Consider the following 26,870-nt stretch of genomic DNA (forward strand, 5'->3'; position numbering starts at 1 on the left):
TTAATTCTTTATTTTTGTGATGTAAAATTTACATTTACATTTATTCATTTAGCAGATGGTTTTCTCCAAAGCGACGCACATCTCAGGGAAAATACAATTTGTACATTACATAAGGAGAAAGAGACATAGTTGCACACATGTGATTCTTAAGTGAACCTAGTTTGTTACTTTCCACTTGATGCACCGATGTTCATCGCACAAGTGGGTACATAAAATGCAGGCTAGACTAATCCTGATCACCTTCCTAATTTTTTTTTCTTTTTCAAAAAAAGGTACACAAACATTTACATACAATACAGGAGTAGCAGCTGTGTAGAGGCTTATCTGGGGATGATCATAAAGTTACGGTGCATGAACATTTACACCACACATGAGCTGGAGAGATCTTGGGCAAAGTGAATCCGGAAAAGGTGAGTTTTCACACCCTTCTTGAATGTAGACAGAGTTTCAGCAGTTCTGAGTGAGAGGGGGAGGTCGTTCCACCACAACGGAGCCAGTACCGAGAACCTCCGCGCTTTATTTTTCGTGCGTGGGACCACCAAAATGATTTATGATTATCTTTAGTGACGTGGTATACATCCCTCATTACTGGAACTCTTGGATCACCCTACAGATAGAAGTATTTGAAATTTGAAATGTTCCGAAATAGTCTTTCTAAATACTGAAAAATTCTCAATGAACCCCATGTTTACGTAAACGTTCCACACCACGTGCTATTTAAAACCCCGAGCAGTCAATGGCATCCACTTCAAGACATGTCAGAGGCTATTATAACACTCTTGGGCCACTCCTGTCTTAAGTCTTTCTAACTGTACTCTCTGGGTGGCATTAGCTTTATTCTTAACTGTTTAATCCCTTGTTATAAAGGGTTTATAGAAATTGGCCCTTCCATCACCTTCCTCCTCAGGAGATCTTAGTGGAGATGAGTCTCTAACAGCAGGACAAGCAGTGCACTCTGACAGCAGTTGGTCCCCTGGTGCAGAGCTCTGGAGAACCATGCTGGAGTTCGTTAAAGATGTCCTGCACACCCTGATCACCTTCAGCCCAAGGCAGTGGCTGAGGGAATACTGCAAGCGGAATGGGCTCTTGACGCTCTCCATCATGGCTGTCATTTCTGGCTGTATTCTGGGTTTCCTGTTAAGAGGTCTAAACCTCTCCGCACAGGTACGTGACAATTGGAACACATGGCTTTCAAGGAAATTACTTCATAAGGCATGCAAAAGTGTGTATTCTGTGGCCTTTTCGGCAACGTTTTCGCTGAACGGTGCCACCACAATTTAAGCTTCATTCCTGAATCTAAGCTGCTCTGGTATTGTTGAAGTTTAAGTAATGCACCTACATTTGCAAAAACGTTTCCTGTTTCCTCAGTAACACCCTTCACCTCTTCTTATGAAATCCTTCAGAAGTTTAAGGTTCGGCAAGACCTGCATTTTTAACCCTTTTTTGCTCTGGAACTTTGAAATCCAAAAATCTGTAAAATCGAAAATTCATTGAATGGATAGGGTCAGTTTCACAGGTGTAGTTATTATATTTATTAAGTCATTAAAAAACTACAGTCAGTAAACTGGATATAAAGAATAGACGGCGGGAATTAATTATCGACATGCTGCTCCTTGCACATTTTTTCAGTGAAGGATTTCCTTCAATACACCTTTGTAGTATTACCTCCCACTGGCATTGCAGTGGGCAAAGTTATGTTTCTGTAGCCCATTATGAAGAATAATAATAATAGGTTACAAATTATGACTGATCATTGATTTTTCATATATAGGCTGTGTATATATGTATATAACTGCAATTTTTTTTCTTAATTCTTGCTCTCATGTAAGGTAGTAGAGATTGCAGCTAGATCTTGAGTGACATTTTTTGTTAATAGTTTTGTTTTGGAACCTACCATATTTATTTGTAATTACCTTAGCAAAGCTTTGAAAGTGATTTTTTGTTTTTTCCTAGGCAAAGATTTATTTTTCTTTCCCGGGTGAACTGCTCATGAGGATGCTAAAAATGCTTATTCTTCCACTGATCACAACCAGGTAACTACCTTGACAAAATAAAATAATAAAAAAAACATACATTTGTACGCTACTGAAATAAGGCAGAAAGGAGTGAAACAAGATATTGTGGGTGAAAAAATACTAGTCCGACCTTTCCAGTTGGTGACTGGTCAGTCAGTCAGTTGTTACGAAATAAATTTAACAAAATGATGAGTCAGAGTCCATAAGCAAATGAAATTGTTGAATTTATTGTTTATTTTTTGTGGTTAAATACACAGGTGTGTAACTGAAAGGTTTCTAATTCACGCCCCAGGAGAGGTCTTTCTATACTTCTCTTAGATCGGCAAGTAATGGCTACAGTGAAATGCCCACTTATACAAACGGGCAAAAAACGTAAGCCGAGCTTTACGAAAACACCGGGCAAACAATATTGCAACAATTACTTGGTTCGTGAATTTTCCACTTAGAGTCCCCAGAAAGCCTAATGAACAACGTCTTGTGTGTGCAGTCTTATGACAGGTCTATCTGCCATGGACTCCAAGACCAGTGGGCGAATGGGTCTGCTCACTGTCACCTACTACCTCTGGACCACCTTCATCGCTGTGATTGTGGGCATCACCCTCGTTCTTGCCATTCAGCCTGGTAGTGGCACAGAAAAAGAAGGACACCGCCTAGGAACCGGGTCCGTTGTGACATCTGCTGATGCTCTGCTCGACTTGATCAGGTATCACAAACGGGACATCGTTCAACAAGTGCTTGAACGCACTCTTATTTTCGAGTCAGAAGATCAAGGCCACCATGTTTGTTGGACATAACAGTTATTTGAGTGATTGTGCCTGATGAAGCAATTTGTCAAGTGGAACAGCGCTGATTATCTTGGCGTTTTAAAGGATGGGAATTATAAATGGTAGTGCAATGCACTGATGTTTAATGATACAAAACTTTGCATGCGGTTTAGAATGGATACTCGAGTGCTGCTTGGAGAACAATATCGCCGTCGTCACCGCATTATTGCTCAGCATTACAGACTCCATGTGCAAAAGCAAACACACACACACACACACATTTTCTGAACCGCCTGTGCCATACGGGGTCGCGAGGAACCGGAGCCTACCCGGCAACACAGGGCGTAAGGGCAGAGGGGGAGGGGACGCACCCAGGACGGGACACCAGTCCGTCGCAAGGCACCCCGAGCGGGATTCAAACCCCAGACCCACCCCAGAGCAGGACCCGGTCCAACCCACTGCGCCACCGCACCCCTCAAAAGCAAACAAATAAACATAATTAAATCCAAACGGCTTCGAGTCACAGAGAATGAAAAAAGACACGTTATGTCACTGCACAGGCTAATCTCATCCTTTCCAAGAAGCTCTCTTCTGTTGCCCAACATAGACGGAGTTTCCTTTGTAAAGCTTTGACTCACATCTCACAAAATCCAATTATAGCATGAGGACAGCTGAGTATTTTTAGTGACGGTTCCAAAAGGATGCTGTCCCTAGACTAAGTAGCAGAGACGCATTACTCTCCGCATGAGAGATATACCTAGCGCCATTGACGGGGACGTGTGCGATACGACCTTGACAAGAGACGTACTTGAAAACCCTCTTTCCTCCCTCCTGCTGCATCTAGACGTTGATGCGGTTGTCCAATGCAGGGTCACTCTGCTGCAGACCCTAACCTGAAATAACCTGAAACCACAGGACATGAGGCAGGGTATACCCTGGACAGGATGCCAGTGCAGCCCTCATATTTATTCTCTTACAATGTTATGTTACTGGGAACATAAATGACAGCTTATAGCATTAACAGTGACAAAAATTAATAATGTGCAGCAGCTATGCTGAAGCTATATGGCATTCACAGCTTAAAACACACTTGTGTATTTCAATATACAAATCAAGTACGCCAGGACTGATTTTTTCTTAGTCTTGGGATGGAGTAATGTCATTATTGATTTTTTTTTTTTCCAGAAACATGATTCCTGCAAATCTGATTGAGGCGACATTTCAACAGGTACACAGACGAAATAAGGAGCCGCTCGACATTAACTTACACTTCATCTGCTGTTTGTACTCCTTATTGCTGTTGTGCACAGGATCAAAGTTAATTAAATTTACATTTATATTTATTCATTTAGCAGACACTTTTCTCCAAAGAGACTTCCAATGAACTCTATGTAGTGTCATCAGCCCACACACCTTATTCACCGCGGTGACTTACACTGCAAGATACACTTACTTACAATGGGTCACTCATCCATACATCAGTGGAACACACTCTTGTCTTGTCACTCATACAGTATGAGGGAAGAAAATTTTAAATTGGAATAAATCAATATTTTTATCATTTCCATGCTCATATAATCACATATTTCATTTCTGTCTCACTTGTCTTTTCAGTATAAGACGGATTTGGTGCCCCAGGTGAAAAACGCTATACTGCCTTCACAACCCAACTTTGTGTACATCATGCCAGACCACAACAATCCCAAACTTGGCCACCCAGTGTTTCTGGAACTGACCCCTGCCCCAGAGGTTAACTACAAGATTGTCCCGGGCACCAGCAAGCAGATGAACGTATTGGGCATTGTCATTTTTTCAGCCACAATGGGTAAGAAACCGTTTGCATCGCAATGGCACACACGTTATACCGTCTAAAAAAAAATTTTTATCATGTTTGAAACTGAATTTTTGAAATTAATCAAATATATTTAAAAAGCCCTCTAAGGTCTCCAATGTTTCTTCAAGGGTTGTTGCTGGGGAAGATGGGGGAGAGAGGAGCTCCACTGGTCAACGTGTGTCAGTGCATCAACGAATGTGTCATGAAGATCATTAACACCGCCATGTGGTACGGGATCACGACAGTAATCTTACCACAACTTGTCTTTTACTTGCGCTCATAACTGCGGTTTGTACTGACATTGAACTCTAAGAGCACCATAAACCAAGTGGTATGGTAAAACAAATCACAACGAGAGGAACCAGAAATCACTGGCATCCTTATGTATCAATAGGTGTCCAAATATCTCTGATATTTAGCTCTCATTTAAAGGCCTTTGTCTTAAAATTTTCTCTTGCATTTTTTTTCTCTTTCTTGTATAATCTTGCAGGTATTTTCCCTTTGGCATTGTGTTCCTGGTAGCTGGAAAGATCCTAGACATGCATGATCCTAGCACCATTGGGGAGAAACTTGGAATGTACACAGTAACTGTGCTGGTGGGGCTTTTTGTGCACGGCCTCATTTTACTTCCACTCTTCTTCTTCATTCTGACGCGAAAGAACCCCTTTTCGTACATCCGTGGGCTCCTCCAGGCTCTGGTCATTGCCCTGGCTACCTCTTCCAGGTGACTGATGTGTGTTATCGTGCTGATCGATGCATAGTATAAATAGTCTTCGCTGTAGAATGACGGAGATGATGACTGTCTTTATATCGGCTTTCAGCTCCGCCACCCTACCCATCACGATGAAGTGCTTGCTCGAGAACTGCCGAGTGGAGCGACGGATTGCGCGTTTCGTACTGCCTGTGGGCGCCACCATCAACATGGACGGTACGGCCTTGTATGAGGCCGTAGCAGCCATTTTTATTGCACAGGTCAATGAGCACGAGCTGGACTTTGGGCAGCTGGTTACCATTAGGTAAGGAACTCTCACTGCTTTGACTCTAAAGTAAAGATACTGGTGGTATCTGGTCAATCTCCCAGTTTAAATTATTAAGTTAATTTATCAATCAATGTGCTTTGTTTTTCCTAGCATTACAGCAACTGCGGCCAGCATAGGTGCAGCAGGGATCCCGCAGGCCGGCCTCGTAACCATGGTGATTGTCCTGACCTCGGTGGGTTTGCCACCTGATGACATTACCCTTATTGTGGCCATCGACTGGGTGCTGTAAGTTGCATTCCTTAGACAGCTACAAATAATTGCTTTAGATTAAATAATTGTCTATAGTAATAATTTATAATATGTACCCGGGTATCCTGTTTTGGGTGCTTTTTACTGAGGAGACAACTCAGTCCTGTTTAATCTGCTTCAGGGATCGATTCCGAACCATGATAAACGTCTTAGGAGATGCCTTGGCTGCTGGGATAATGGCTCACCTGTGTGGGAAGGATTTTGCTCCTAATTCTGGCAGGGTAAGGCACTTCCTATTCAAAGTAATGGTTATCTCCACTGTGCACAGAATTAACTGCTTGCACAATCAAGAACAGCAGGTACTTGTGCATTATAAGCTCATGTTCACTTTCCCACTGAAAAGATGCAACACACAACAGGTCATTCAGGCATAATTTCAAATCATCAAAAATTTAAATAATATTGGAACAGAAATATTAACAATACTAAGCCTTTCAGACTAATTTTCAACTAATTCCTTGTATTTTATACGGTCGTAAACTTTGGTTCTGCCCTGTTTATTAGGTCACAGAAGGAAAGCATAATAATCAGTACACTGTATTTTTTCACTGCATACTGAAATCATGGCTAAACAGTTGTGTATCTTGGTACATGTCCAGCGAGACACGGTGACGTCCTGTGGCATCCAGAGTGTGGAGAGTGTGCCGATGACCGAGGTGCCCCTCTTGGCCAACAAGGACTATGTTTTCGAAGTGATTGGAGATACGGTGATGGAGCGGCCTGCTGCCTACTACAATATTTGCCACGTCTGACTGTGGAGAGTTAAACACAGGAAGCATTCTGCAATGTGGGCTTCTTTCTAATGTTCAAACAAAGGTGCCATTATGTGTTTTTTTTTTTCCTGAAATAACTATTAATTTGCCTCATTTCGTCTTACTCGGTCTTTTTGTGACTGGACAATGTCCTTTGTTTTCACAATAACTTGCTGGAAAGCAGAAGCTGAGGCCAAGGATGGACTTCAAAGCTGGTGTTTTTTAAATTCTAAAATCTCTTGCTCTAACAGTATCTTTTTACATGTCTCAAGTTCATACTATATAATGCTTTGTCCAATACTGGAAAAATGTTTACTTTTAAATACTGTAAAGTGCATGCTGGCATGCATGTTGGCTTTGTATGTGCATTCATATGTTTGTATTGATTGCTCGTTTGAAAGTCAAGTATCTTTTAAACTTAGAGAAACATTTTATTATTGGTACACTCCAAATCACTGCAACTCTGGCAAGGACAAAGTTTTTGTAAAGAAAATGAAAAAGGGTAATTAGGAACCACATAAATGTCAAAAATATTGACACTTTTTAGTTTTGCCTTAAACCATTGCTAAAATTGAGTACAACTGAGAAGTAACTTTGCTTCCTTATGTGGAAGACCCATGGTAAAGTGAGGAATTTCTAAGGCAATAAGCAAACCTTTTTCTCCCCCCACTATTAAAATCCACAATGGACTGACAATGCACACTTATAGCTCACCTATTTGCAGTCCAAGAATATTTCTAAATCTGACCGGTTCTATCTATCTAAGACTTAGATCACCGACAGCATCAAATACGACATCTTGAAGTATAAACAGGGATATAGAGCTGAAGAACACTGAACGGCTTTGTCTTTTAACTGCCACAAATGCTTACAATGATAATTTACAGCAACCTTAGCACTGCTCCAAACACTTACTAGCACAAACTAGCTTAGGGCCTGGAGACTGAGATGGTTCATGTATAGCCTTAGGGTCAGAGATGCATTGTGACGTGACAATATAACGATGCATTGACTGCTGGAGTTTCGCTGGGAAGGATGCTACAAAGAAGGGGGGGGGGATCTTAGATGAAGCTCTGCACTAACTTTTCATATAAAAGATAAAGAGTTCAATAGTCACGAATAAATAGACGTTTACATGTTTACTGCAACAGATTTTATGCATATTTACATTTAAATTTGTTTACAAATGCATTGCTTTATTCATGTGTCTTTTCCAATAAAGCGTAAAAAGTCTATCTACTTGCATCTTATCTGTACAATTTTAAGTGACGTAACAAACCTTTTTTTTTTTTTTTTTCCCCCTTTCTTAAATCCTTTCATACAATACTCCCCTCTCCCCTCCCTCCCACAGACTCAAACTTACCCTTGTTCTCAAAAACCCTAGAAATTCATTGATTTCCCAACTGGGATCTCAAAACAAAGTAAACAAAAAATAGAACAGATTGTTTCTTCTGTTCAGGTTGGGGGCGACTGACTTTGCAACACATTCAGTACAAGGTTTAACAGGCCTCACCCTCAAACAAAGAGGAAGAGAGTTATCTAAATTTAAATATTTGTGTAACCATATACCCATACTGTTCAAAACCTTTTCAGATTCCCAAAGTAATATAAGAACAAATGCTGGGAAACAGGAGATATTCCCAATCCAAAAAAATTTTCAATCCAATTAATTAAATTAACAAATTAGAAAAGACTAATTAATTGCTTAAAGGCTAAATGTGTAAACCTGCAAAGTTGAGTAAAAAGACAAAAAGTAATTACTTGGGGACATGAAAATGTACAATGTAAGAAGAAGAAAAAAAACATTCAATACCAACAAAAACATTTTTGGGGAGAGAGAGAAAAAAAAAAAAAAAAAAAAAAAACAAATCTCAATAGTTCAGATGACATCTGCTTAATCCAGTTTTCTTTAAATTATACCAAGGTTGTCAACTGATTTCTCATTTGTGAACAGACTCTCAAGAATGAGAGAAATTGACTGTCAGTGGAAATTCAAATACACTAAAGACAATTGTTTCAACCAATCAATCTACTAATGCAACTATTCAGATTTTAGAAAAAACACTTATGCAAAAGTAAATTTTATCATCAAATTCCAGTTTAGTAAAAAATCTTGGGCATGACATTCTATCTTACCCCCTCCCCACACACTTTTGAGAACTAGTTTTAATCAGGACTCTGCTTTTTGGTATTATTTACATTTAGTTTCTAAGATGGGGGGGGGGGACTCAGACAAAAAAAAATTATGTAACTACTTCATTTTTAAACTTTGTGGAGCAGTTCTGCTTAAAATGTCAAAGCACAAATGATGCTTTCTCGCTAGGAAATTCTAAAGAAAAAGTCTACTGAAGGAAAGTAGGGTTTTCAATAATAGCTACCCTTGAATTCCTCAACTGGAGAAGAAGAATTTCAAATGTGTGATCAAAAAAAGATGCATGAAATGAACTGCATAGAGCTGTAGCAATAAAATGAAATACACATTTACTAACTTTTTCCAGAAAATAATTTGGTCCAAAAGTAAAACTTAAACTGTAAAAAAGTAAACAAATTTAGATCAATTTAAATGAACTACATGTGACTGGAAAATAAATGAAGCCAGAAGCTAAACTCATTCCTGACTCAAAACCTTTCACAACCCAGCAGCTACAAGCCATTCCTTTATATCCAATTTTATAAAATGACTAAGTACAAAACATCTCATCAAGAAAGCTCATCAAAAACAAAAAGTTAAACATAAAAAGGAATCAAAACTTCAAGAAAAGAAAGTGAAATTTAATGTTTAGAAATTATGCAAAAATAAATCAAACAGAAAAGCAAAAAAAGGTTAATCACAAGATACAACAAACACTGAAAGGCAGCTTCCAGATTCTTGGGATTAGTTTTACAAACTATCAGTACACAAGAAGGAAAGGAACAAAAGGAATTACTTTTATTTGTCAACAGAACATGAAGTCTTAGTATATATATATATATATATATATATATATATATATATATATATAAAAAAGTTAAAACAGCTTGAACGGATGCAAGAAAATATGGATGCTCAACTGTTTAAATACACATTCAAAAAGTACCTAAGATATTTAGCTTTAACATCCAATCCTATATGCAGGAGGGCAACACCAAGTTTAGGGCAAGGGGCAGTGATCACAAGTTTTTCCTTCAGTCTCTTTGGTCCTGCTTTACTTTACAATCAGTGTCTTTTTGCATGAACTCTCAGAAATAGAACATCAACAGACACTTCTCCAGTACAGTATCTTAATCTAACCATTACTGACATTAGTGCCCAACATGCCACCTTTAAATATTTTATTTCAGAGAAAATTTATCATTTTAATGAGATGCTTGATAAACAATGTTGTACTGAACAAATTCAGTATTTAAACTGAAAGTGGTACAAATACTGGTAAAAAGTTGTGTGTAACTTAAGGCATCTTTATTTTAATTGTGTATGTAAATTAGGCGGAGTACCTGATGAGCATGAAAGAAAACCAGAATCAAAGACATGGCCTGCTTTTATCAAACCACTCATATGGCACACAATGACATGACCAAGTCTAGCATCACAGACCAATGAATTTTAAGAAGTGGTCAGTTAATCTTGAGACTTCTCAAAACAGCTCAATATTTTTTGCATCCCAAAAATATGTGTATATATTTATATATATTGTTTTTAATCACACCTCTCTACACTTGCCATTAGGACAAACTGGAGTAGTACAAATTTTAAGCTAGTTTCTGCTTTGCCTTTCAACTTATTCCTTATGGTTTGTGGGGGGGGGGAGCTTACAAATTCTCTCACTATTTGTGAGACTTGCTCGTTTTAAATGACACCTGCAAGATTTTGTCCCCAAGGCGATAACCATTTAGGCTGGCAATTGCCATTGCTGCCTCCTCATAGTTAGTCATGGTGACAAACCCAAACCCTTTACATTTGTTAGTATTAAAGTCACGTATGACCTTCACATTGGTAACTGCCCCAAAGGGGCCGAACATCTGCCACAGGATGCCTTCATCTGCATCTTGCCCCAGGTTGTAGATGAAAATGCACCAGCCGGATGTGGAGTTACCTGGTACACTGACTCCAGCCATTCCACTCATGTGGTCTACACCCATTGGAGAGAACCTGGGAGAGATAAGTGACAAGTGGTTAGCTGTACTATATTTAAGATTGCTTTTGCGTGTCCCACTAGCTGTTTACCAAGTTTTTGCCTATAGTGTCAGCTGCAATCGGTCCTGGTCATAAGAACGTCCTCCGAGTGTCTCATGTGCTCACCTGAACCTTTGTGCTTGGTGATGGACAGGACCCCCAAAACGCCGAGACTGTGAGTGGTACAGCTGAGACAGCAGCTGGGAGTTTTTTGCCTGGTTGGGGTTGGCAGCATATTTGACCGTGATTGGTTCTGAGGCGCCTGGTGGCTTCTGACCATTTAAGCCCTTTATGGCGTCGTCTGCCTCTGCCCTCTTGTCAAAGCGGATGAACGCAACACCCCGAGACAAGCCTGATATGGAAAATAGCTGCTCTTAATTCTAACAATACATGTTTATTTAAAATCAAACATTATGTATTCTTCATTTAATTTTCTAGACTTCTAAAATTTTGGGTTTTTGATTTGCTCTACCTGAAGCCTGATCAACAAGCACACGGGAGTTAATAATGCGGCCATAACGTGAAAACAGGTCCTCCACATCTTTCTGGGTCATGGACTTTGGCAATCCACTAATATAAAGGTTTGCATCCTTTATGGAATCAGAACTCGGCCTAGCATAGGATACCTGAAATAGAAAGACATGAAAAACATTAAGTGCAAAATGTAAATGTATGCCCATATTTATACTGTTTCCAAGAGTAAATTCAACATCAACCCATTTTACTCACAAATACCCATCAAGTAAGCCACAAAAACATTTAACAAATACAAAAAATAACAATCCTTTTCACTATGTCAATGTAAACAACCCCAGCAAAGGAAGCCATGTAAGATTGAAGGCAAAACTAAAAAAAAAAAAATTTTTTTATTCAAGTCTCCTGCCATTTTTTAATAAATAAAATTAAGAAATTATACAGCCTTCAATAAAGAAAACAGGAACAAAATAAGAGAAAGGGATTTGATCTGTATTACAAGATTTTAAATGGCACAAAATTATATAAACAGGTTTACATAAACAGATTGAACAAATGCCAAAGTGCACCTGTCTCTATGTAAACCAGAAAACCATAAACAATACTTTACAAATTAAATGGAGAAAACTGAAAACTTTTATAATGCCCTTTTAAAAGCTTTAACATCAGAGATTAAAAATTCAGATGGCAGAAAAAATTAATTGAAGATTTACAAATTCCTAAGTAAAACTGTGTTTAGTTACCAATGATGGTTCTGCGACTTCATGTGGATGGCTTCAATTTCCAATGTAGTGTAGCTTGAAAGTTTGTGAACCCTTTAGAATGTTCTCCATTTCTATATACATATGACCTAAAACATTAGATTTTCACACAAGTCCTAAAACTAGAGAACCCAATTAAACAAATGTGACAAAAACATAACTATTTATTTATTGAGGTAAATAATCAAATGTGACATATGTGTGTTGTAGAAGTATGTGAACCTTTGCTTTCAACAACTGTTGTGACCCCTTCTGGAGCAATAACTGCAACTAAAAGTTTCTGGTAACTGTTGATCAGTCCTGCACATGGACTTGGAGGAATTTTAGCCCATTCCTCCTTACAGAACAGCTTCAACTCATGAATTTTGGTGGGTTTCCTTGCATGAACTGCCCGCTTCAGGTCCTTTCACATTTCTATTAAGGTCAGGACTTTGACTCAGCTATTCCAAAACATTCACTTTTTTCTGCTTTAACCGTTGTGTGTTTAAGAGCCGTTGTCTTGCTGCATGACCCACTTTCTCTTGAGTTTCAGTTGATGCACGGATACCCTGACATTTGCCTGTAGAATTTGCTGCTACAATTCAGAATTCATAATTCCATCAACGATGGCAAGCCTTCCCAATCCAGAGGTAGAAAAACAAGCCCAAAGCATGATACTGCCACCCCCATTTTTCACAGATGGGATAAGGTTCTTATGCCGGAATGCAGAGCTTGCCTTTTACCAAACATAATGCTTCTCATTCAAGCTACAGTTTTGTTTTGGTCCCATCCAGCTTTCTCCTTGCAACCCTGCCATGCACACCAATGTTGTTCAATGTTCTCCTTATGGTTGACTCATGAACACTGATGTTAGCCAATGTAATAGAGGCCTTTAGTCCCGTAGACATCGCCCTAGGTTTCTTTGTGACCTCCCGAACTATTACATACCTTGCTATTGGTGTGATGTTTGTTGGTTAACCACTCCCGGGGAGGGTAAAAATGGTGCTAAATTTTCTCCATTTAAACATGATCCACCTGAAAGTGGACTGGTAGAGTCCAAATTCGTTAGAAATGAATTTGTAACCTTTTCCAGGATGATGAGTGTCAACAATTCTTTTTCTGAGGTCTTCAGAAATCTCCTTTATTCAAGCAATGACACTTCCACAAACCTTTGTTGAAAAGATCAGACTTTGATACTGAAATCCAATTTCTCTTCTTTAAATAAGGCAGGGCCTCCCCTAGTCACACTTGATTGTCACATCCCATTGATTGAAACACTGACTAAATTCCCCTTCAAATGAACTGATAATCCTAGCGGTTCACATACTTTTGCCACACACATATGTAGCATTGGACCACTTTCTTAAATAAATGGACAAGTATAATGTTTTTATCGCATTTGTTTAATTGGGTTCTCTTTTTCTAGTTTTAGGACTTGCCTGAAAATCTGATCATGTTTTAGGTCATATTGACACAAAAATAGAAAATCCTAAAGCTTTCACAAACTTCCAAAAACCACTGTAATTATACACTTTGCAGTCAGGAGGTTCCCTCCACTGCCCAGGAAGTACTCGAAGGACATAACATCTATTAGATGATACATGTATACAAGAACACCTCTTTGCACGTTACCTTGATAGTTTTAGACTGTAGTCTCAGCCCATTGAGAGTACTGATTGCCCTTTCTGCATCACTAGGGTTAACATAGTTAACAAATCCGTACCCTAAACTGTGCCCTAGAGAAAAAAAAAAAGGAAAACAATAAAATAAAATAAAAAAGGTTCACTTGTTCCAAATTTAGCAGACTGATTTTTTTTAAAAAAAGAAACACAATGCAATCTAATCTGAAGACAAAACAAGTAGAAACAAAAATGTCATACATTACGAATTTTAACCCAAAATGAGATGTGTGTAACATGTAACTGAAAAATTATTGTTCATGTAATACGTTTTCAAAACTTGAGGGCCAAAAACATATTTAACAGCAAAACGTAAGATGCAACGTATGGTTTTCCCCTCCGCACTCCCCCTCAAGAAACCTGAAACAAAGTATATATTTCAAACTATGAGGAAAATCTCAATACAAACAAACACTATTCTATGCTGAACCCACAAAAAAACAAGCATTTGCAGAAAAGAAAATTTCTTTAGTTCCAAGCATAATCTTAAACTACTAGAAAAAATGTTTTAAAACCTAAATATCTGTTAATTTGTGAATTACACCCTGCTTCAATTATGGGGGGGGGGGGGGGGGGGGGGGGAGAGAGAGACCTACTTGCAAAACAAAAGCCTAACGCAGACTCATTTCAGGCTACGCAGTGATGATTACCTGCCACTTTATCGCGGATGAGTTTAGCCGACTCGACCTCCCCAATGCTGCTGAAGAGACTGCGAAGCTCGTCCTGCGTCATGTTCTGAGGCAGGTAATTTACAATCAGGTTTGTTTTGGCATCTTTTGGTTCATCTGCCATGTGGTCTTCGTAACCGTTAGACATGTCATAAACTTCCTAGAAAAAAGTCAAGTTAAAAAGTTTACAATCGTTAACCAAAAGTTTTGAAGATAAGCTCAATGTAGTTCATACTGACAAATATTATACTTTATCTGGCCATCATAACTTATACAGAGAATAACTTGCTTGTCATCGTTCAGCATGAAATTTTCATTCTTTGAAAAAACCTCCAGATACATACTTCTGCCTTTGGACATTAAACAAACTTACCTATTACAGGACAAAATCTTGAAATATATGAACAGAATCCTTTATTATAAGTTACAGACAGCAGAATAGTAATAACAACAACAACAACAATAATAAAAAATAGTAATGATAACACCTGGAGTCACTGTTAGTGGTTTTCCAGACATTTAAGGTTTTGAAAGTCCAGGTAGTCGTGTTTGGGTAAAATCTAGGGGAGAAAAGCTCCCGATCTCCCAAATTAGCTCACCAGGTAGCTATAACAGCAACAACTAAAATAAAAGCAAAGCAAGTAGGCTGAAACTGCACATCTCCTGGCTAATTTTTCATGTTTAGCTACAATGCAACCACCACTTTGGGGTGCAAAAAAGCTGGATACCAGCAGTTGTGACAATATCATCAAGGTACCCTCCAATTATTAAATACAAATGATAACAGCAGCCTCCAACATTACTGGCACCCATGATAAAGATGCAGTATAAAACAGCTATGCATTATCACCAAGAATACATAAATCAGAGAGTCACTGGGATTTTATTCATATAAAACAGTTTTTTTTATTTCAGAAAAATAGTTTCCAAAATAATTAGATTCCCATTTCTCTTACTTAATGAAAACTCCTCTGGCATAGATAACAGCAAAGCCTTTTCCTACATATTCAAATAAGTTGGAGAACACAATGTATGTGATCTTGGACAATTCCTCTGTGCAGAGCTTTTCCCACATCCTTAATGTCTCTAGGTATACTCTTAAGAACTGCCCTCTTCAATTCAGAGCACAGGGTTCAAGTCTGCGATGGACTTTTGCAAAACCCTTATTTTGTTTGGTGCCAACCGTTCATGGCGTGTTTTGAAGGTCAGCCTCATGCTGGAAGATCCACCTGTAACCAAGTGGCAACAGGCCACCAGGTTTTCAGCCAGTATGAGATATGCTGAGGAGTTCATTATGCCGTTAAATTTTAAACACGAGCCACTTGCAGCGAAACAGTCCTACATCATCAACAATCCACCTCCATATGTCACAGTGTGCGATGATGTCCTTCCTTCTTCTTACCCCAAACATTCCGATGGTTTAAATTGCTTAAAAGTTCAACTTTGGTTTAATCTGAGAACAGACCCTGTTTCTGCTCAAAGTTACAATAGCATTTGCCAAACTCCAACCACTTTAATTTATTCCTTCTCGGGAAGGGCTCTTCTGGCTTCCCTTCCGAACAGCATGTTAGCACAGAAGTGCTTTCTGATGGTCAACTCAGAAGTGTGATGAAGAACTGTAGTGCCTTGTGTCAACTGTAACTTTCGGATTCTTTTTTGCCTCTCAACAATTTCAGAACTGTACACACAAACGTTTTGAGGACGTACCATTAACCCCTTTTTATATCCTAGTGAAACAAGACGTGTAAATAAGGGTCCCTTAGTAGTCTGGAGAGACATCAAGAAATACCTTTGGATTCCAAACGGACCATCATTACAGTCTTCTGTTGCTCTAAGCCCAGACCTCCCTCCCCCCATTTGTCAAACTGAGCTATACAAGTGGTTGTCTAAAGGGGTGTTCTTTATGTCATTTACTTGCAAATCAAACAATGGTGACTTTCCTCCACCGAAGAATTTTTCGCTTCCCCAACAGGGATTTCTATAAATGGTTAGAACTCAATTTTTATTAAAGGGCTACAAAAGAAAAGACTAGACAGAATTAACTAAAGCTGAGAAAGAGCGCATAACACCAAACGGTTGGAGGGGTATGATTTCTGCAATATAGACCATTTTAACAAGTGTTGGTACTCATTCTCATCACACACTGACAGAGACATGAAAACACAGCCCTGACTTGTGTTTTAGTGATGATGGTCATGTACATGTGCTGAAGTCTTCCCTACTTGCACATCCCCGAGCATTCAGAAGAACACTTCAATCTCATTCATAGAATCTACTTTAGTGTAGTGCATCTTCATGGGATGTTCCTGGTGACATCCCATGTTGTGTGTTAAATGTAAGCCAATCCAGGCACTTATTCTGGTAATGTGACAGGATACAAGATCAATGGAATGGGGTTCACGGAACCATTCAAGCAAAAAACCATAAGCAAACACCAAATACATGAAACCTCTACTTCTGAAGAAAACACTATTGCTTATGGATGACTTCCTTTTGTAAAATTAGAGTATAGCAAGAAAATTCCCTGTTTTTTTTTTTTTTTAATACCTCTTTATCAAGTACACCAATAATTTTGGAGGCCACAGTACATCTCAAACAATGTTTTGCAATACATAGCACCTTCAATGCAATTTACATTTTGTTCACAAAAATTAGTAATACAAATGGACCGTTTGTGATTTTTTTAACACCTGTAACCCAGCTAAAGTACAACATATTTAGTTTATCTTTTATAGCTCTAATTAGAGATGACATAGCCCTCACCTGCATGAACTAATTTAAAAACTAGTAAGAAAAAAGTTTTATGTTATTGTATTAGGCTTGTAAATGTGAACTAAGTGCATTTACTTAGCCAGACATTGCTGCTAATTCATAATTGAAAATGAAGAATCAAATAATGAATTTTAAAAATTCAATTTAGCAGCAATATAGATTAATCCATAAACTAAGCTAACACATGCAGAAACACAAATTCTACAAAAAAAACAATCCATCTTTTAAAAACACCTTTCTCTAACTGAAGATTTTAAAGACATAATAATTCTTGCTACTCACTTTCAAGTATCTAATATGTCCCCTTCTGACTGCCATGTAGTCACTTCCCAGATCGCGAATCTGAAGATGTCAAAAACAAAATAAGGTAATAAAAATACACGCTGAAAAAAAAAAAAAAAAAAAAAAAGAAAACAGGACAGGGTAGAGGGAAGGTAAAAATTATTTGCAAAAATAAAACAAAAAGGGGTAAGATGACCAGCCTTCTTCTGAAAATACCTGTGGAGAGAACAAAGCATCCATCACCCTCAGTTCTCTTTCAGCGTGTATTTTTAACACCTCACTTTGAGTCCATATTATGGGGTAGGACCCCTAACCTACAAGTCTGAAAATACCAGCTACTGTTAAAATAAATAAATATAACAATTTAACATTGTTGTAACTTTAGTACTCTCCCTCAGCCTAAAGAAAGAACGCATGTCAACACCAACTGTTTTCTGATAGACTTTAAGAAATTCTGTTTTAACTACAGCTTCCAAAAAGCTCTTGCCATACACACCAAAAAAAAAAAATTTAAAATGTACTGCTACTTGAATATGGATGATGAATACCATAATACATAATCTATTCATAAATTAACCAAGAAAGTACTTTAACAGTAAAGTACAGAGAACTAAAAGCAAAAATGCTCAAAAACACAGAAAAAGGAATCCGTAAGCAAATATTGACCTTGATAAATGTATAACATTTCGTCATTAATCCAGTCAATTTATTTGAAATCCCATTTAGGGGGAGGAAGGGAAAAAAAAAAAAAAAAAAAAAGATTAGCAGATTCATCACTGTCCTTAAAAAAACATAACTTCTACTATAACTTCTAAATATATCAACAATGAGAACTATTCAAGTATTATGCTAGGCCTCTGGAAAGGCATTAACACACAGTAAAAACTATAACTAAAGTACATCAAGTACTGCTGCAGATGAAGTAAATTAAAAATCAAGCACAATTCCATAACACTACTGATTTAACAAGTATCAAAACACGTAGGCTTCTGCGGCCGGTGTCAACTTAGGGTTCTAAGTTTTCTGGATGAGACCGTGTCATGTAGGAAACTGGTTCCAACGTTCTGCTTCCCGTATTGGAAGCATCTTCAGGGAGCTGATTTGTGAATTTAAGAATTTGTGTATTTGAGTTCACATCCAGCCTTCGCAAGATGTGGAAGCTCCCTGAAGATGCTTCCAACACAGGAAGGGAAATGTCAGAACCAGTTTCCTACACGACGCGGTTTCCTCAAGAAGACTTAGAACCCCAATCAATTTAACAAGTAGTTCAGAGTAAGTCAAGTATTCTAAATTACATTTTTCAACACCAACAACCTCTTTTGGTGCTGTTAGACAGCTACACTCCCAGTTTATTCTTTTCACCCAAAGACAATATAACTGTGTCTAAGTATACATCCATCCATCTATGAGGGGATGGATGGATGGATGCATTAACCCCACTCAACATGAGAGCATCAGTTATCAAGTCACTTCAACCACAGCAAATCTGAAGGATAATTCCCATATACAATTACAATTTGTGCCACAACTTTAATAATCACAACAGATATCCACTAACTTGCTCCGAGTGCATGTTCTTAATGTCCCCGCACTCAAGCAGACCTCTTCACTACAAGCAGATTAATACTACGGTCAGGAACGGTCATGACATTACAATGCAATCTAGGGAAGCGCAGACTGTAGGGCATAAAAACACCGTACCATTACGATAGTTGTTCCTCATATTAAAAGATACTGCACATCCAGTACGACCAATTACACTGCTGTCGAGAATTTGCAAACCTAAAGATGACAGTCTGGAAAAGTGCCCAAGAGCCATATCCAAATTATAAAAATGTGGAAAAAAGATAAAAAGGTTACTTAAATCACAATATGACAGAAAAAAAGATGACAATCTATTTTGTTACTATTGTGCAGCTCTACAAAGGTGATGAAAAGATGTAAACCTCTCACAAAAACTAGACAGAGGCAAAATTTTAATTCAACCACACATCCGGGAAAAAATGGACATAAATGCAAAGAGTTTTTTTAAAAAAATAATAAATAAATAAATAAATAAAAGACATTGGTAGTTAATTTAAAAATATGTTCAAGACAAACAATCTTAACAATGAAACAGTTCCAGGAATTAGGATTAACTATTTAACTGGGGAAAGCACACTTCAAATCAACTGCTATCCTAATCCTGCAAAGAGAAAAAACGTGCAAGAGTTTCACATACTATTCAGTATTTCTGCAGGTGTAGGACAATAATTATATTAATTTCTATGGTCAAACTTCCTCGATCAACACAACAGGCAACTGAATTGTGTGAATAAATAAAAAGACCATTCAGCTACAACACGATTCCAAAGGAGACCACTCTACAGCAAAAGCTGTCGTGTCTCGATGTAAAAACGATGCAAAAATTAATAGAGCAAACCTCGCAATTAAAGGAGCATCAGCAGCATGAGCGGAAATGCAACGCACAGTTAGTTAACATACGTTAACTATAGAGGTTAAGCAGGCCGAGGTTGCCAGTTCCAAACAACAACTCCCCGCCCGCGCTCTGAACGGCACCCTCCACATTTACTTGGATCACTCACGTAACTAATACCATGCATAAAAATAGGTCAAATACTGTAAGTCCCTCGGATAAAAGCCTCAGACGTTACAGTCGTTAACACATGAATTCATTTCTCTTCTTAGCAGAAATCTTCTTCATTTGGCATGACGTCTAGTTAGCCAGCTAATACAACATCCCCTCCTTACCGACTAACGGATAAAACTAAGATTGGTTTAAACGTTAAATTTGTAAAATAACTGAATATCAATAAAACAGTATATTAAATATATGATTAATGATAAAAAAGAAATCATTTTCCACTCTCAGAGTTTATGATCATCTCTGTTCCATTTTCTTTTCCTTCCGATGATAATGGCAGATCGTTCCAGCAACACACACTGAACACTTCTGGAAACACACACGATCTCGATCATAAGCTTCAAACACATAATATGGAAAAAAAAAGGGTGATTTCTGCGCCAACACACACGAAAATGCCGACATGATGATCCGTTCCCTCAGACTGCCGTCTCCAGCAACGCACATCGGTGCCAGTGCAAGTGGGCGTGTATAGTATTCACCTTTACTCAAACACTTATTCATCTAGATAAGATGAAAAAGTTTATTACATTAAACAAACCTGGAACTCTAAATATCCGGTAACGGGTTCGTATCCCGGCGATTTTATTCACATGATGATGATGATGATGATGATGATTCAGGTGAAAAGAAGCGGCCTGGCTTAGCTAGCTACTAGGCCTCATTTTCTCCAAACCGCGTGGAATTTCCTTGAGTCGGCCGTTTAAAAAAGAGGAGACGCATTAGATTTATATTTAGAAACTTACCCTTTTCACAATATTCGCCCAAAGTTACTGTAAATCGAACAAACAGTCAGCTGCTGCAGACGTACAAATGCCGCTCACAACCGAGACTTGTGACAATGAAAACCGGACAGCTTCACTCGTACGCTGGCAAAAGCGGCCTGGACACAAGTAGTCCCGCCTTCCGAAGTTTGCTATTCGACAGTTCTGCCGTCAGTTCCGTTCTGCGTTAACGTCAATTGGTCATCGAGGGCCACTGAGAAGGTAATTATACATTCTCAGCAATCTTATTCGAGAATGACTCGCTCCATCATGTACATGGTATCCAATTGCGTTCGTCGCTGCCTTAGCGACAGGTAGCTTTGAGGCTAAGCAAAACAACAGCAGGGTTGCCGCCTTGCCATTAAATCCCCCAATTTGTACTGCTTGTATTCCAGACCATTGGGTTGAAAATGGCGTGGAGAAGCATGTGGGACCGAATTATAAAGTTAGCGGTCTCTACTGAGTGTCTGCCTGCTTGTGCATTTTTTCTTTACTCTGTGTATTTTTTTTGCTCAGATTTGTAATGTTAAGTGTTCTGATCTGAGGTGAAACGTGGCATGGTGGCACAGCGAGGAGTGTTCGTGTCTTACACCGTCTGGGTGGTGTGAGAGGACGTGGGTTCGATCCCTGCTCTGTCTGTGGGGGGTTTGCATGTTCTCCTTGTGTCTGCGGGGGTTTCCTCTGGGTGCTCCGGTTTCCTCCCACAGTCCAAAAATATACTCTTCAAATTCAGTGTCTGAGTAACAGAGAGAGAGTGTGTTCCACTGATATATGGATGAGTGACCCATTGTAAGTAGTGTATCTAGCAGTGTAAGTCACTGCGGTGAATAGAGAAAAGCGTCCGCTAAGTAAAGTACTGTGGTGTATTTTAGGTAATGCAACAATTTCTCTCCGGGACACCTTTTGGTGAGCCTTCTTCTAGGGTCCCTGCATCTTTATTTACATCTAATTTGAGCACAGTGACAACGAAATCGAGTGAGACAGCATGAAATGAATATGAAATAATTTCAGTGGCATGGCGACTATAACAAGAATACGTCTTGAAAAGGATGTACAAAAAAATCATGTCTAAATCAATCATTACAATATTGGACAGTACAGTAGTAGTCGACGTGATTTTCTTATATTTTGCTTGACGAATTTCAACTTCAAAATAAAATCACGGAGATTACATAACACAATGTAACGACCCGCGTTACTGCGAGTTCCAGCGGGGAATGCGTCTATTGTAAATAGTTGCATTATGGGAAAAATGAGTACAGTGAGTGTGCAACCACTACGTGGACTTACGTGCAGAAAAGGACGTCCGTGTTTGGTAGCGTGAAGAAAAATGGAAGTGCTAAGCACTCTGGGAAAGGGGGGTTGAAGCGCCGGAAGTCCTTGAGGAAGCTGAGTCCTTGGACCGAGAGCATTGTTAACCTGTCTGCGTGTTGTAATAAAACGTTAATTATGAACGCTGCTGTGTGTGTCCTTCTTCGCCCTATCCAAACCCAGAGCGCCGCGCGCCACAATATATATATATGTTAACACAAACACTGTACATTTCCGTATTACCGTCACTATGAAACAGTTTTTGTTATAATAAAATCGCACAAATATATATACAGGTTTCCATGAAGTTTGGACGTGTAGAACCGCCGTCTCTACCCAGTTGCTCAACTTCCAACGCACTTCCGGTTTACTTCCTCGTTCTCAGCACGCTGCCGGCTTTCTTGGCGCGAGGCTCGACTCAGCTCGGGTTTGGCCTTCGCTCAGCATGTCAGCGCAATTCTCACACGTGATTGAAGAAGTCGCGTTATCGATGGAGGTGAGCTGTACACTGATTGGACAAGACGCGCTTATGACGTTATAGTGTGTAACCATGATCGGTTCGTCTTTACTCTGTCTGTACTCGTTTCCCTTTACATTTTGAAAGACGTTGTGTTTTTTTTTTTCCTCGTGTTAATTTGGTTGTTTCCAGCTGATGATCTGTTTGTAATCACATCCCATGAGAGACTGAACTGAGCGCGGGGTGGAAGTTGGTGTGCGGAGCGGGCGGTGCGGAAGACGGACGCGCCATGATGATTTCCCGCTCCAGTAAAGAGCTCTTCGTCCGCCTCTCCGGCTGCTGGAAGCCCCTGTTCAAGGGCCGTTTTCTCATCGTCACCAACACGGTTAGCTGCGGGGGGATGCTGGCCCTCGGTGACCTCCTCCAGCAGGCCCGGGAGAGGCGGCGGAACCCCGGCACGCAACACGACTGGGGCCGCACAGGTGGGGGAACGAACGGGACACTGACTGACGCCGGTTACATACATGTTTGACCATAATTTAAAATTAATGTTTCATAATTTTTTTTGCCCTGTGTTGCCGGGTAGGCTCCGGCTCCCCGCGACCCGTATGGCACAAGCGGTTTCAGATGCGTGTGTGTGTGTGTGTGTGTGTGTGTGTGTTTCATAATTAATTTCATATCCGCGATCCGCTCCCAGCTTTGTGTCTGTTAAATGACTTAGCCCTAGGCAAAATACGTGGCACTTCCACGTTTTGTTACATTAATTAATCTGACGCTTCAGCCAAACGCGACTTACAAACTACTTTTTATTACGTCATCATTTCATATTTTCATACACAGCTGCGTAGTTTTTAGCGGAGCAATTCTAGGGTTAGTACCACGCTCAGGGTACAGCCGGAGAGGGGATTCGAACCTGCGACCCTTGGGTCCGGTGGCCAGTAGTTGTGACCGCGCTGCTACCGGCGGCTGTCCCACCTGTTTGACCTGCAGTGTTTAGTCTGTGTTCTCACGCTTGGGTCGCATGCTTTTCTCCAAAGAGACTTACAGTGTTAATACTTAGTTATTTATATACAGCTGGATATTTTTTTTGACTGGAGTGGAGTACTTTTGGGTAATTACCTTGCAAGGGTACTATAGCCAGCTGTGGGAATCAACCCTTTGACCTTTGGGTCCAAAGGCAGCAGCTCTAAGCACTATGTATGAAATCCAGAACAGTCTGGGATGAACCTTGGTTTCTAGTGATAAACTTGACCTTCTTTTATCATTTGGTTTCCTGCATTGCATGCAGCTCAGAAAGAGGCAGTTGAATTTATTTTTCCAGAGCTTTCTTCCCATCAAGTTGCCTCTGTTAATCTCTGCACTTACCTCTGGGTGGCACAGTGAGTAGTACTGCTGTCTCGTGGTGCAAGAGAACATGAGTTTGATTCCCTGCTAAGTCTGTGTGGAGTTTGCGTGTTCTCCCCATGTCTGCATAGTGATGCTCTGGTTTCCTCCCACAGTCCAAAGACATGCTGTTCAGATTCCCCCATAATGTGTGAGTGACAGAGAGAGTGTGTTCCACTGATGTATGGATGAGTGACCCCTTGTAAGTAGTGTATCTAGCAGTGTAAGTCACTGCGGTGAATAAGGTGTGTGGGCTAATAACACTACATAGAGTTCATTGGCAGTCACTCTGGAGAAAAGTGTCTGCCAAATGAATTAAATGTAATTGAGAGTGACATTAGTAGCAGTTTTGACCAAGGTTTTCTGTAATGTTGTCACCCCTCGTAGGCCGCATGTTTGCTGTTGGTTCTTCTATGGGCCCATTCTTGCATTACTGGTACCTTTGGCTGGACAAGATCTACATGGGCAAGACTTTGCAGACTGTAAGCAAGAAAGTTCTAGTGGACCAACTGGTTGCATCACCGACCATGGGAGCATGGTACTTCTTAGGTAAGAGTTGACGGTAGATACTATATACTAGCTTCCCGTGTCACCAACAGACAAGTGATGAATTTTCAGATACAATCTTTGAAATGACTCTTTAATGGATTTTTTTCACTGATCTTACTTTTTGTAGTGACTTTTTGTGTTTTTCACATTACATAAGGGAATGTAACATTTACAATGTAAACGTCATGTAATACACACTTTGAACCCATAGACAGCGGTAAAGTGGAACCAAACAACAGGAGTACGGAAATGCCTCGAGTAAGCATGCTTTCGGAGTTTATACCTTCTGCCTTATGTTTGCGAATGCTGTAATTTTGACTGCATTGGAAAAAAAAAAGGTGTCTTGTTACCTTGGTGGCCAAAGTGGAGATAATAAATAATCAGAAAGTGGTCGGAAGATGAGGAACGCTGCACGTGCATTACTCGGAAATCAACATTATTATGCACACGTAGTATTCAAAATGTACTTTTCATATCGATCGTCCGTAATGTACTAGGAATTCCGCTGTTGCTCCAATGTATTTAATCTCCTGCTCTTTTAGGAATGGGTCTTATGGAAGGACACACATTGATTGAAAGCATGGAGGAATTTAGGCAGAAGTTTTGGGAGTTCTACAAAGTAAGTGCTAAATCCATAATCTCCTAAATATCCATTGTCCATTTCGGTTTGTTGTCCACAATCCAAAGTGACTTTTAAGAAATGTTTACATATTTTTTTTTTTGCGCGTGTGTTTCCCAACAAGGCCGATTGGTGCGTCTGGCCCGCGGCACAGATGATCAACTTCTACTTCCTTCCTTCGAAGTTCCGAGTTTTATACGTAAATACTGTCACCTTGGGATGGGACACGTACCTTTCCTACCTCAAGCACCGTGTGAGTTGACTTGTTCAATGGTCCTGTTTTCCTGCAGACAGTTTTAAGTTTGTGCAGGTGGTTTACACTGATTTTCAGTGAAGTAATTCACTGTGCTTCGCTGGCTGAATTGTAGATCAGATTTCATAAAGAGGATACGCAGTCATATCGACAATGCTGATGAGTACATTTTTCTTTATTGCATTGCACATCTACAGGGGAATGCTGAGAAAGAGGCCTTGGTACAGCTCTGCAATGAATAAGCTTTTGACACTTTCCAGTTTGCAAAGTGGTTTAGTTTTTTTTAATTTTATTGCCACAAAAAGGACCTTTTCCACATCTATTCTGTATATGTTGCTATTCAATCTCAGTATCATGAAACATTCTTATGGCCTTATACTTATGTTCCAATACAGTATAGGAAGTTTATTCCTTTAATCTTTACAATTGTATTTAAATGCACATCTAGTTTAGAACAGCTAGTAGAGGGAAAATCATTACTGAATTACTCCACAGTAGTCTCATTTTAGTACGGTTTGAATTTTAATATATTTAATAAACAGGTTATTGTGATGTCATGTCTTACATGTAAAATGTTTTTTTACAAGATAATTGTTTTAGATAAATTGAGAATTAGACAGAAGTTGCCAAAGAAATTGAGAAAATTGTATTTCAATGTTTAAATCCACTTGCAGTCAACTTGAATATAAATTTAGCTTGTAATGCTTTTTATATCTAGTACAAGACTGTCTGTTTTAAAAATATTGTTTGAACCAAGAGTTATTTTGATATAGATTAAATTGAAGCTATAAACTTTACAGAAATCTTTTCAGTAGTGCTTTCATATTTATGTTGAAATTTTGTACTGTTTCCTAATCTGTTAAAAGCAACTATATGTATACCTGGTTGTCTACTAACTTGTATTCAGCTTAACCTTTACAATATTATACACTTAAGCATCTCCTAAATCATTTGTTGTTAAAAAAAAAAAAGTTGGATGATAAACAGAGAACTGTGGGACCTCTATCTATGCACTATTGCCATTGGTGTCCTGAATGAAGGAGACGGCTGTCCGTATGATTTTCTGGAATAAAATTTTGTGCTCTGCTGACACACTATTCCGTTACCTTGTAAAGTTCAGCATTTGCAGAGGAGTATTCCATTATGAAAAGTGAAATTAGAAATTTATAAATGCTGAGATGTAAACTGTCCTATAAGGTTCATCAAAGTGCCTGTAATTGTGTTGTCATTCATTTTATATAAAAACTTAATGCAGGAGTGTTCCACATGATTCCTGCCCTTGGAGAAACTTCAAAAAAAGTACACAAATGCATCTTAGGCCGATGGCTGTCTGGCCCTTCACCCGCTTCTCAGATCTCAAGGAGCAAGGACTGGTCAGGCTTGGGTCAGCAATGTCTACATGCATGTACAGTCCTTCAGCTCATAATATAACAGTGGTGTGCTTCTCAGCACAACAGGCACCATAGCT

General features: G+C 39.2%; 3 protein-coding genes across 4 annotated transcripts; 2 read left to right on the top strand and 1 right to left on the bottom strand.

Annotated features, from left to right (window-relative positions):
- The first annotated feature begins 878 nt into the window (after positions 1–878).
- On the top strand, positions 879–9,387 carry LOC108935193 (excitatory amino acid transporter 5-like). The gene is made up of 11 exons (XM_018753598.2): positions 879–1,164; positions 1,954–2,033; positions 2,503–2,718; positions 3,965–4,007; positions 4,394–4,604; positions 4,742–4,841; positions 5,104–5,337; positions 5,435–5,629; positions 5,744–5,878; positions 6,024–6,123; positions 6,502–9,387. The coding sequence occupies exons 1-11, from the start codon at positions 997–999 to the stop codon at positions 6,652–6,654; spliced, it is 1,635 nt and encodes a 544-aa protein (XP_018609114.1). The 5' UTR covers positions 879–996; the 3' UTR covers positions 6,655–9,387.
- A 290-nt stretch (positions 9,388–9,677) lies between these two features.
- LOC108935192 (ELAV-like protein 1) lies at positions 9,678–17,548 on the bottom strand. The gene is made up of 6 exons (XM_018753595.2): positions 17,423–17,548; positions 14,351–14,528; positions 13,654–13,757; positions 11,280–11,433; positions 10,934–11,159; positions 9,678–10,783 (listed from the first exon to the last, which is right to left on the bottom strand). Exons 1-6 carry the CDS (start codon positions 17,456–17,458, stop codon positions 10,459–10,461), a joined length of 1,023 nt encoding a protein of 340 aa, XP_018609111.1. The 5' UTR covers positions 17,459–17,548; the 3' UTR covers positions 9,678–10,458.
- A 4,973-nt stretch (positions 17,549–22,521) lies between these two features.
- Positions 22,522–26,600, top strand: mpv17l2 (MPV17 mitochondrial inner membrane protein like 2). Of its 2 annotated transcripts, XM_018753333.2 has the most exons (6): positions 22,522–22,637; positions 22,791–23,080; positions 24,369–24,530; positions 25,073–25,149; positions 25,274–25,402; positions 25,600–26,600. In XM_018753333.2, the coding sequence occupies exons 2-6, from the start codon at positions 22,888–22,890 to the stop codon at positions 25,642–25,644; spliced, it is 606 nt and encodes a 201-aa protein (XP_018608849.1). In that variant the 5' UTR covers positions 22,522–22,637; positions 22,791–22,887; the 3' UTR covers positions 25,645–26,600. The 2 variants fall into 2 exon arrangements, with proteins under 2 accessions (XP_018608849.1, XP_029106396.1); XM_029250563.1 differs by lacking the exon at positions 22,522–22,637 and having other exon boundaries at positions 22,670–23,080.
- Positions 26,601–26,870: the final 270 nt, after the last annotated feature.

Source organism: Scleropages formosus, chromosome 3 (assembly GCF_900964775.1).
Source record: "Scleropages formosus chromosome 3, fSclFor1.1, whole genome shotgun sequence".
NCBI lineage: Eukaryota > Metazoa > Chordata > Actinopteri > Osteoglossiformes > Osteoglossidae > Scleropages > Scleropages formosus.

Coding starts and splice junctions, on each gene's coding strand:
- LOC108935193 (XM_018753598.2), top strand. CDS start 997: ATGCTGGAGTTCGTTAAAGATGTCCTGCACACCCTGATCACCTTCAGC. Junction 4,605..4,741: donor CATTTTTTCAGCCACAATGG/GTAAGAAACCGT, acceptor TGTTTCTTCAAG/GGTTGTTGCTGGGGAAGATG. Junction 4,842..5,103: donor ATCATTAACACCGCCATGTG/GTACGGGATCAC, acceptor ATAATCTTGCAG/GTATTTTCCCTTTGGCATTG.
- mpv17l2 (XM_018753333.2), top strand. CDS start 22,888: ATGATGATTTCCCGCTCCAGTAAAGAGCTCTTCGTCCGCCTCTCCGGC. Junction 23,081..24,368: donor ACACGACTGGGGCCGCACAG/GTGGGGGAACGA, acceptor CACCCCTCGTAG/GCCGCATGTTTGCTGTTGGT. Junction 25,403..25,599: donor TTTCCTACCTCAAGCACCGT/GTGAGTTGACTT, acceptor GCACATCTACAG/GGGAATGCTGAGAAAGAGGC.
- LOC108935192 (XM_018753595.2), bottom strand. CDS start 17,458: ATGGCAGTCAGAAGGGGACATATTAGATACTTGAAA. Junction 11,160..11,279: donor GCTTGTTGATCAGGCTTCAG/GTAGAGCAAATC, acceptor TTTCCATATCAG/GCTTGTCTCGGGGTGTTGCG. Junction 10,784..10,933: donor CACCAAGCACAAAGGTTCAG/GTGAGCACATGA, acceptor TATCTCTCCCAG/GTTCTCTCCAATGGGTGTAG.